This window comes from Penicillium cosmopolitanum (assembly GCF_028827165.1).
Source record: "Penicillium cosmopolitanum strain IBT 29677 chromosome Unknown utg000012l:1.0-3308103.0:1.0-3310761.0, whole genome shotgun sequence".
In the NCBI taxonomy this organism is placed as follows: Eukaryota; Fungi; Ascomycota; class Eurotiomycetes; order Eurotiales; family Aspergillaceae; genus Penicillium; species Penicillium cosmopolitanum.
The window spans coordinates 1,250,435-1,260,577 of NW_026622682.1; the positions used below are offsets into that span (position 1 = coordinate 1,250,435).

The 10,143-nt window shown below is 48.9% G+C and overlaps 4 protein-coding genes across 4 annotated transcripts; 3 read left to right on the forward strand and 1 right to left on the reverse strand.

Moving 5' to 3' along the window:
• Window positions 1-62: 62 nt before the first annotated feature.
• N7509_013242 (WD repeat protein) lies at window positions 63-2,887 on the reverse strand (the record flags this gene model as incomplete). The annotated part of the gene is made up of 3 exons (XM_056637879.1): window positions 63-1,729; window positions 1,793-2,526; window positions 2,601-2,887. The coding sequence occupies 3 exons, from the start codon at window positions 2,885-2,887 to the stop codon at window positions 63-65; spliced, it is 2,688 nt and encodes an 895-aa protein (XP_056481386.1).
• Window positions 2,888-3,140: 253 nt separating this feature from the next.
• On the forward strand, window positions 3,141-3,571 carry N7509_013243 (DNA-directed RNA polymerase core subunit RPB10; the record flags this gene model as incomplete). Its single annotated transcript, XM_056637880.1, has 4 exons — window positions 3,141-3,176; window positions 3,229-3,287; window positions 3,370-3,456; window positions 3,529-3,571. The coding sequence occupies 4 exons, from the start codon at window positions 3,141-3,143 to the stop codon at window positions 3,569-3,571; spliced, it is 225 nt and encodes a 74-aa protein (XP_056481387.1).
• Window positions 3,572-4,785: 1,214 nt separating this feature from the next.
• Window positions 4,786-7,045, forward strand: N7509_013244 (uncharacterized protein; the record flags this gene model as incomplete). Its single annotated transcript, XM_056637881.1, has 6 exons — window positions 4,786-4,829; window positions 4,876-5,008; window positions 5,079-5,177; window positions 5,236-5,346; window positions 5,424-5,565; window positions 5,619-7,045. 6 exons carry the CDS (start codon window positions 4,786-4,788, stop codon window positions 7,043-7,045), a joined length of 1,956 nt encoding a protein of 651 aa, XP_056481388.1.
• A 597-nt stretch (window positions 7,046-7,642) lies between these two features.
• On the forward strand, window positions 7,643-9,476 carry N7509_013245 (F-box protein; the record flags this gene model as incomplete). Its single annotated transcript, XM_056637882.1, has 3 exons — window positions 7,643-7,646; window positions 7,766-8,580; window positions 8,658-9,476. Coding segments are annotated over 3 exons (1,638 nt in total), but the record flags the coding sequence as incomplete, so codon positions are not given.
• Window positions 9,477-10,143: the final 667 nt, after the last annotated feature.

The following is a 10,143-nucleotide window of genomic DNA, read 5'->3' on the forward strand; positions in this document are numbered from 1 at the left end:
TTGAGAAACATACACATGGTTATTAACCTATACATCTAAACATATCCACCATTTTAAGAGTCCTAACTAGATCCCAAAGTCTGAACAACATTCCTGAAAAGAACACCAATAGAAGGCAAAGAGAATGACGGGGTATCGCCAAACACACCAGCCAGCCCCTTTCCTGAGGAGCCAGCGTTCTCGCCATCAGTAACTTGCGCGGAAACCTTCTCCTGTCCACGGCTGAAGATATTCGCCAGTCCAGAGTTCAGGTGACTGGTGACTTCTTGAGGCTGCAGGCTCTTCTGCGACGCCTTGTCCAGACATCCCAGGCGCTGAACGCTACCTGAAGCATCGACAACAATGTAGTCGCCAGAATAAGCGTCCGAAAGCAGAGCCACCGGAGAGCTTCCCAGACTCTCTTGGAAAACGAGGTCGAAAGAAGCAACATCGTAAATTCGAATGTGGAATCGGCCTCGGCGGCGCCTTTTGTTGGCACTACCGTCCAGTTCCCGGGTAGCGATGGCGAAGGATTGGGTCCTGGCGTTCACTGCGAGCATTGGTGAGTTACTGACATCGAGTGGGCTGCCGGGCTTGGCGAGTTGGATTGGCTTCACGACGTCGTCGACTGTGTCCCAGACAGCCACTGATCCGGTAGAGGCCACGATCAAGTATTTGCCGAGGAAATTGACGGAGCAGGGGTTTCCGAAGAAAACGCCCGTCCGGCGATAGTGCACTGTGCAGGTTCGCGCATCGATCAGGAGGACGAGACCATCGTTGGCACCGGAGTCTGATGGCAGGCAGACAGCAAGTACTGAGCCGTCGTCGGAAAAGCTCATACAGGCTGCGGGCAGAGGTGCAGATACATTGTTAAGACATCCCTTCAGATCAATGACACTTCGGCACTTCCAAGTATCCTGGTGCAAGTCCTCGGCATTTGTCTTCAGTCCGCTTCGAGTCCGGGCAGTTGGACACCAAAAGCGCAAGATCGCGTCATCTCCGAGCGTTGTGAATTCATGGCTGGATGGTCGAGCCGTGAGTCCGAGAACGGAAGCGTGGCGGTTTTCACTGAAATGGGGTGCGTCGATGCGAGTCACTAACTCCCAGTTATCGCTGGAAGCATTCCACTTCCAGAACTTCAGGAATATTTCCGGTCGTCGCAGGGGGCTATCGACAGTTTCCAGGTCATGGCGATGGGGAGTCCATGTATCAACAGTTGCTAACCACTTTCCATCTTCGACAATGTCCAAGTGCCGAACGTTGGGGGTCACGATTGGAGAGCCCTCTGGGCTCATATTCAGCGTTGTTGTGTTGGTTCGGGCCAGAGCTTGGCGAGAAATGTGAGAGTTTGCGCGAATGTCAAAGGTCTGGAGGACGGCCGAGCTTGGCCGTTGGGAAGAAGCATGCTGATTAGACAGGTGAGATGCGGGCACGGCAACAAGCAGTCGCTCAGGGTGCTGTGGGTGTAGTTTGGCAATGGCGCGGGATGACTTTCTCGAGGAAGAGTCTTTGTGGGTTCCGACGTCCGACGATAATTGAAGACCAGTCACATTGGAAAAGGGCTGCAACTCTCTCGCGGACAGTACCATAACTGAATTATCGGCTAACTTCACGACATAGGAATTGCCGTTCGGTGAAACGACAACGTTGCAAATTGGAGAGGATAAATGTGGCAGGAATTGCTTCCTGCCAGTATCAAGCTGCCACAAAACCAAAACTGACTCCTGGCCACCCGAGATAACGTAGTTTCCTATAAATCAGGACTGTCAGACATATTCAAACGCAGCATGCAGGGATCTTAAGCAAAACATACCATCCTTAGACCACCGCACGGTGCTAACCGCACCTCGGTGCCAGTGAAGTTTCCTGGGTGGAGACTTCTTCTCTGCACTTCGACCGAAAAGGGTGCTCGAAATATCTTGGTAAATGAGAATAGATCCGTTTCCTTCGCCAATCGCCAAATCAACGACATCAGGTGCGTGAGCAGACTTGACTCCATCGTGATTTTCTCGCAAATGAATGCAGGTTGCAGATACGGGCAGAGTAGCCTCTCTCCATGTGTACTGTGTAGACTCTGGGGTTTCCAGGTCAACATTGGGCGTGGTTCCCAGGAAGAGATGAACCCCATCACTGACAACAATAACACGTCCTTCATAGGCGACCTGGATTGTATTGATCTGTTCGCTGGTCTCGAGGGCGACTATATCGGGAAGCTTCTTGTCGCCAAGGGCACTGACAAGAACCTGTCGTTTCCCATCCTTTTGCTGCCCTATGAAGTATGATGCGACGCGATCAGTTCCCTCTCCTCCAGACACATCGGCGGCGATTGTCGAGTTGGTTGTTCCCCAGCGGGCAAGTCGCTTTCCGGTGTCCCAATTCCATGTCGTGACAAATGCAGGTGTGAAGATGTAGAGGACGTTTGGATCGACGGGGCTGAGCTTGTATCCGGTAACTTTCTGACCAGTCTCCATCTGCAGGGTACGGAGCAGGCGGGAGGTGGAGGTTGCGAAAACCTGCACAGCTGTGTCGAGGCCGACAAAAAGGTACCTAGCTTGCAATGTCAGTGACCAATATCTCAAAAAATTGAGACAATACAAAAGTATGTCATGTCAAAGACTTACGCTTCATCTTCGGTCACGATGGGGTCCAGATTGGTATAACGGCCGCCCACCGGACGAGAGAATGACCAGGGCGCAGGAGAATTTCGCTTCTCTTCGCCATTTAAAGAGGCATCACTCTTGCGCACCTTCTTGATCGCACCGGAAGATGACTTTATCGCAGAAGCTTGGGCTTCATTGGTTTCTGAAGTCCGACGCCGTTTAGTTCCTGCATCAACTGGCTGCGATACCTTCTCGGCGGCATCACTAGCGCGGGAGCGCTTTTGCTGTCGATTCGAATCCTTTCCCATGGTTGAAACCCTTAAATTGAGGAGGGGTTCACGGGTTCACAGTTTATGATTGACGATTTAAGTCCGGCGACTTTTTTTTTCCCGCAAAGGAAACGAAAACTCTCGACCGCCTTCCCTCACCGCCTTTCGCAACTTTCAATTTTCACTTCAAGCAAAGAAGAATGACATTCTAAGTCTCCTCGTCGCCCCGATAGCATCACGTTCACTTTTTCTCCGTTCTTCTCGTTCCTCTCAAAATTCGCGCGTCGTCACGATGATTATCCCCGTGCGCTGCTTCTCGTGTGGAAAGGTATATTGTTCGCCCTGACCTAGTCTCGAGCTTTTGCTGATACATTGTTCAGGTTGTCGGAGACCTTTGGGAGCGTTACCTACAGCTTCTGGATGATGGTATTCCGGATGGGTGAGTGTTGAGTGTCTCTACCACTATTTCACAAAATAGTGGTATTCGGTTTCCCCGTCCTCAGCTCCTGACAATGTTCTAGTGATGCCATGGATCAGCTCGGCTGCCGACGATACTGCTGCCGCAGAATGATCATGACCCACGTGGATCTGATCGAGAAGCTTCTCCGGTGAGTTCTAGTGCTCAAACACCCATCGAACCTCGTCGCTTTAGTCAATTATGCTAACCTATATCTCCTTAGCTACAACTCCGCCGAGAAGGACCGATCCAAGGCTCATGTCTAGTCACATACCTTTCACCTGACCCGCTTGGTTTCTACCCCCCTCGGGAGGATCGTATCGAATACCAACAATCCACTTCGAGGTCGACCTGAATGACCCGAAAGCATTGCATTTTATGTGAATCGCCACATTTTACAAGCTACTCTCGAAAAGAACAAACCACCGCCCACCCCCCTTCGGAGATCACAATCACAACACCAACCCCGCCGTCATTGCTTCCTCCTGCAACTCTATCTTTGTCGCCGCAGTGTTCCCGAACTCTACCTCAATGGCTATGGCTCTGTGTGGCTTTGTGTACTCACGCATTGTGAGGGTTGCTATGGACGGGATACAACACGGGCTATGTTGACTGAACTGAAGCGGGTATGATCGGGTTTGCTCGCCGATATGCATATGGGAAGGCGTTGGACACCACATGGAATTTGGCGTACTGGGAAATATCTTTTTTGTAGATAATTTATTACAATCATCAAAAATCATTTGATATTCTGCGTGTGTGGCCCAGATCAACGTATCAACGGTATGTAGTGTGTAGCTCTGCTTCACGCGCCCAAGTGTATCTTTCCCCCCAGCATCTTTCTGTCTTTTCAGCCCCACGAAATCCTGCCTGAACACCAAACTCACCCAACACCTGCTTGCATCTGCCCGCATCTCTGCATCTCTCTCTACCTTTTAGCCCCACTGTTCCTGGGGAATCAATGAGAATCGCAAGCGCCCGGCAACCCCATACGGACTAGGCGGTCGGTGCTCCGCGGCGTCTGAGTGGATACGCATGCATGCTCATCACGCCCCAGGCGCTTTTGTCTCCCAGTTATGGGGGTCGCTTGCTTTGGTGTTGGTCAATCGTCGTATCAGCAAGCTCCGTTGGAACCAACAGTGCTGAAAGCCCCGGGGCCATTACCGATGGTTTGTCTCGAGACGGCCTGAGCTCCCTCCTGCGTCTGTTGTGCCTGTGCTTGTGCTTGTTCAAGCGGGGATCGACTTTCCTGCTCTTCATCTTCGACTTTACAACTCCCCCGGAGCGCAGTGCGAGTGCGAGACTTTGTCTTTGTCTGGCTATTCGGCCGTGATGGCCGTCAGGTCGCCGATTTCTATTCTTCCATTTCGCGAAACACCAAGCCCATATGCTGGGTCGGACCTGATGTCAGCACCCCCGTTCAGGAACAGGAACAGGAATTCCAAAAACGATCGCATCGCACCCCATCGCTGACAGATACATGTGTAGGTCGCTCGAAGCACCCTCTGCCCCAGAGAGTGTGGGGTATTTCGAGGTACTCCGCCCCTGATCATGATCCTGAATCGATCAGTGCGGCGGATGCATTGGAGACCCCCTCTTTGGCCATCGGAGATCCTCATCACTTACACGAGGCCGATAAGAACGGCGACGGCGACGACGTGATCGCAGCGAACACTCCTATCGGTCACGGTCCGGGACTGAAGGTATGTAATAGAGAGGAAAAGGGAAAAGTGAAATAGCGATATATCTGTTATCGGGCGCTGATGGCAGCAGATCCAAACCGCGCAAACGTATCAGCCCAACCATTTCAGATCAGACGAGGACGAACCACCGCAGTCGGTGATACATGCGCCACCTGGATTTGGAGAATTTGTGAGGATTCCCCTCACCAATTCGCTAGCAGATGTGCCTAACCAAATGTCATATCTAGACAGGTACAGTGCATACATCGGACGAGGATGGTTGCGACGATGAAGAATCATCTTCGTCTTCGATCTCAGATCACGCCGAACCTCTGTATATTCCGAAGAGCACCAGTGGGGTAAGCGCATAGTACCCGAGACTCCCGATCAGAATGGGGGCATTTGAAGTTAACTTATATTCCGTCTCTCGTCAAAGATTGGCAATAGTCCTGTCTCGCCGCCTCCATTGACCACCACCATCGCACCTGTATTGGCTGATAGGGCAACTCCTCGTGCCCAGACACGAAACGATGACTTCGACGAAATCGGACGACGCACCCATTCAAGCAGTTTAGAAGGTTTTTAATCCTGACCATTCAATATTTTTGGTAGCTAGCTAATGATATGGTAGACATACCTGAAGGTAAATTTTTGGATCACAGCATACTCCCATCCTATACAGTACTCGCACGGGCCAAAGCCAAATCGAGCATCTATATCTCCATCTGTATCTCCATCTGCATCTCCCATACTTATATTATCCTAGGAACTTTTGGTAATAAAGAAACTGAAATCAACGTTCTACGAGCGGCTCTAACCGAATGCTGGACATTATGCAACACGCTCGCGAACTTGAGTTATATTAATCGACAACGGTTGTTTGAATCCTATCAAGATAACATGCAGGAAGACGCTTGGAGATCTTGCTGGAGACTGTGCCAAAAGCTTTATGATACTCATGACGACGACTATGCATCGCAAGTTAATCCAACCCTTGATCTCTGCCGAGACTTCTGCCAAGCGCTGTTTGAAGTTCGAGTTTCCGAGAATGATCTGGCCGATTCGGTCTTGCGAGTCAGCTTTGAGCTGAATAATCATCTTTATAATACACACGACCGCAACCTTCCTGATGCCTTCCGGGAACGAACGCTTGATTTCTATATCACACTGTGCCACCGACTCATGAAGCAACGAACTCGCTTGACGGAGACAGACTCTCTCCTGAGCGCTTGTTGGACATTGGCTGAAATGCTGTTCAGCATCCGCCAGAGTAAACGAGAAGGGAAAACGTTGGACGAGGATCTGCTCGGCTCCGCCGTTCAAGCATGTTGGGAGCTCTGTGATATCTTCCGTGAGGGGTGGACTATGCACAGTATGCGCAATTCAGACCGCGGCACGCCACGCCCTAGCCAAACTACATTTGCGCAGGTTTTTCAGCAAGTAGCGCAGCAGTCCGAGGTCGATCTTATGGATGATGTATCCGTTCAAATGGGAAATCCGGAAACACCCACAACTATCTTCGAAGATACAGCTACTGTTTCGCCCGATGAAGCCACGATTCCAAACATACTTGTTCTAGGCCATGGAAATGGCCACGCTTCTCATTCGGGTTGGCCCTCCAGTGCGTCGAGTATCTCAGAGAAGTCTCGATCATCTGGGCAAACGGCTTCCTCGGCAAACACGGTGACCACAATCTCGGAGGATCCTAATTTTACCAGGCTCAAGGTTCTCATCACCAAGGCCGCTATAAATAGTGGTTATCAACAAGGCGGTGCTCAGAATATGTCGTCCTTTGTCAAATCTTTGTCCTCGGACTCTTTTGGTTCGGCGCCCTGGCAGACGTCGCTGCTGAAGAATTACCGAAAGCTGGTGGCTTATGATCCTGCTTTCAGAAATAGTGGCTTACAGGCCCGTGTCAGTGCCATTGAGGTGGGCCGGGCATGTCAGGCAATGCTTCAGAATGGGCAGTACTCTTGGCTGCGGGATCTATATCGGCTGGTCTTTGGGTTTCACATAGAGGAGGCAATGACCAGGAAAGGGGTGACTATTCAGACATAATTGGGGCTAGTTCTTATCCCTGGCACTTCGTTGTTGATGTATAGATGTATATGCTATATATGCTATATATGCAGATGGTCCCTAAAAGGATCATTTTCTTAGTTGTAGTGAATATTACTCTATACTTTTGTTTATAACGATCGGCCTACTTAAGACCACAAAGGCCTCTGAGTACTGTCAGGATGCTGTGAAACATTATCTTAAGTTATGAAATGATATGTATCTTGATTTTTTTTCTTGGTGAAAACATGTCAAGCTTGTGAACATCATAGATACAATGAGGATCAAGGAATCAATATATCGCAGTATTCGATAGTACATGAGGAAGAGGCAGTAGAAGCGGCAAGCACCACAGGCATCGTAGGCATCTATAGCCGACAGTCCCACATTACTAGGCAACTCACAGGCCTGCAGCCTGTCAGAACCACCCCCACCTTACGCTAAGCGACAGTTCAAAGACTTCCAGGCACCAAGAGTGACCAAACGTGACTCCTCGCCGGTTTTATAAAGAAAACTATTACTTTCAGAGATCACTTGGTCCAGAAGCCTGTAAATTTTCTGGCTGCAATCAATCAATTGAAATTCAATTTAGCTCTAATGGGTGCGTTGCAGCTGTATCGAGGGAGAAAACGAATGGCATTAATGACAGATATCTTTAGGTTACTCCGAGGTACAGCTAAACCGTGTCTTTGACAAGAAATACGAACACCTCTCTGACAGCTTCGAAGGTTTACTGCCACATTTGTGGTGTCAGCTTCAACATCCTCCGACGCCGAAAACTGGGAGAGCCGGATCTGGCTAGCTGGGACTACACTGGCGGGCTATGCGATCAGCCGGGAGCTGACGAGGTAGATTTGGAATTGTGCGCCCGGAATGGCTGCTTCGCGGCAATCAATTACCCCAGTGATGACGATGACAACGTGCTCGAGGATTCAGACTATATCCCTCCGGATGGAAGAGATGACTACAGCTACCCTGGTGAATACGATTCAGAGTATGAATCAATCGATTCCATAAGTCTCTCTGGGGAGGATGATGGGGATGTTACAAACAGCGACTCGAATGGTAATGACGAAAAGGAAGATACTAAAGTCGATTCTTACTCGAAATGGTTGGCATTAACTTGGAATCCGCACGCCAGATTCCCCGGAGAGCCCGTTGGGATATTTGGGAACTTTGGTTATTCAATTAATCGTTCTCATGACGAATATGGAAATTTAATCCAGCCACATACTTTGCCAGGCGGATGCAACCCGGAGCTGGAGCATTTTCCCCGTGAGGGGATTGCGTACTCGGGCTATGCGATATCGCCCGAAGAGATGATAGGGTGTCGTACAGCTCAGTGTTTGGTCCACAAAAGCGCAATACAAGGACAATCGCAGCATATCAAATATTTTGAGCCTTGGGAGGCTTCTGAAGATTGGTTCTTGTCTGGGTTGTGTGACGGAATGCCTTCGCGCGATAGTGATTACCCTGAAGTATGGCCCGCGCAAGGTGGAGTCGACGAGCCACACGCCGAGAATATCAATTTTTATGTGGGTTATCTTTCTGAAAGCCAGGTTCAAGATTTTTGAATCACCATTCAACTTTCAGAGAGGCTAACAGCCAGCAGCCAGAAACGACACCCTCGGAAGAATGGGCCATGCCGTTCCATCCTTGGTGCTTCGATATCTTCTGCCGCCAATCCAAAGCTAGGTTCAACCGCATCAATATATCTGGACTTATAACGTGGCGCAATGCCGAGTCCTCCGACTGCGACTTTCGCAAGTTTCCTCGGTCAGAAGACGTTCGCAAATGCCGGCAGCAGTTCTGGCAGCATTTACCAGGCAAGGAATATCTGGCCGCCAACCCACTTTACGTTCCAGGTTTACCGACCATTTTGTTGAATGCAGCCAAAAAGGAAGAAGATTTATCTCACGGTGGAATAGAGGAATCCGAACTTCTGAAGAGAAATCACGCTTCATTTTCGATTGGTCATGGTGATGTGTTTGATTCTATGCCCCTCGAGATATGTCTACTAGTAGTCAGCTTCTTGAATGGTACCGACCTCAATAACTTAAGGATAGCTTCCAAGACGTTTACCAGACTTCCAAATAGCGTTTGGCATCAACTTGTCAGAGAGGAGATGCCCTGGCTATGGGAGTCTCGTGACGACGGCAAAGAAGTCCACGTTCCTTCATTCTGGACAGCAGTGACAGCAAATTCTCTGAAGTTGTTCAAAGAAGAACGAGACCACTATTCATTACTCCTGGAAGATGTTTATACTCCAACTACTGAGATAGTTGATTTCCTGCTTCCATTTCCAAAAGACGTACCCAATCAGCTGCAACTCTCAAGAAGAAATACAGATTGGCACAAGCTTTACACAGAGATCAAGAAAAATTGGAGCAGTCTTAGGGGGTTACAGAATCGACAGCGGATCTGGAAAGATGTGAAAGAGATTATCAAGCGGATTGAAAAGTATGAAACACGTTTATGAGAGTAGATGTTCAATTCAATTCAAGATTCTATAACCAATTCAGCCATACTTTCGAACGTGTAGCTATGTAGGCGTTCCCTCCATCGGGAACCAGAACCATCCTAACGCCACGCCCATGGTAACACAAGACAAAGGAGATACGGCGTATTGCCATAGTAAACAAGTAATCAATCCCACAAAACGGTTGAGAGTAGATGTTACAGTCTGGTTCAAAAGTATTTACCCACCCTACCCGCGACCCTCCCCACCAAAATATATCTCAGATTTATAATTCGAATAACAACACCATTGATTAATAATATCATTTGAGATTGTAAAAACGAGTAAAATATACACAAAACAACAAATGAGCCACTAATGTTTAGTGTAATATCCTCGTACTGCCTGTACAGCGGCCATTCGGCGTGGAAATGACCGAATTAGACTATCAATTACATCTTGATTAATAGCCCACTAAGCTTTCTTCAAAATGTTATGAAACTCAGTCTAAGCTAACCTTGAACGATTATTTAAACGTAGATCCGGTCGATCTTGAAAAATTGACGTTTTAGTAACTCCTCACGGGTTCAATTGGGCTTATATCTGACGAATGTAGCGGCCATTCCATAACATAAATTCT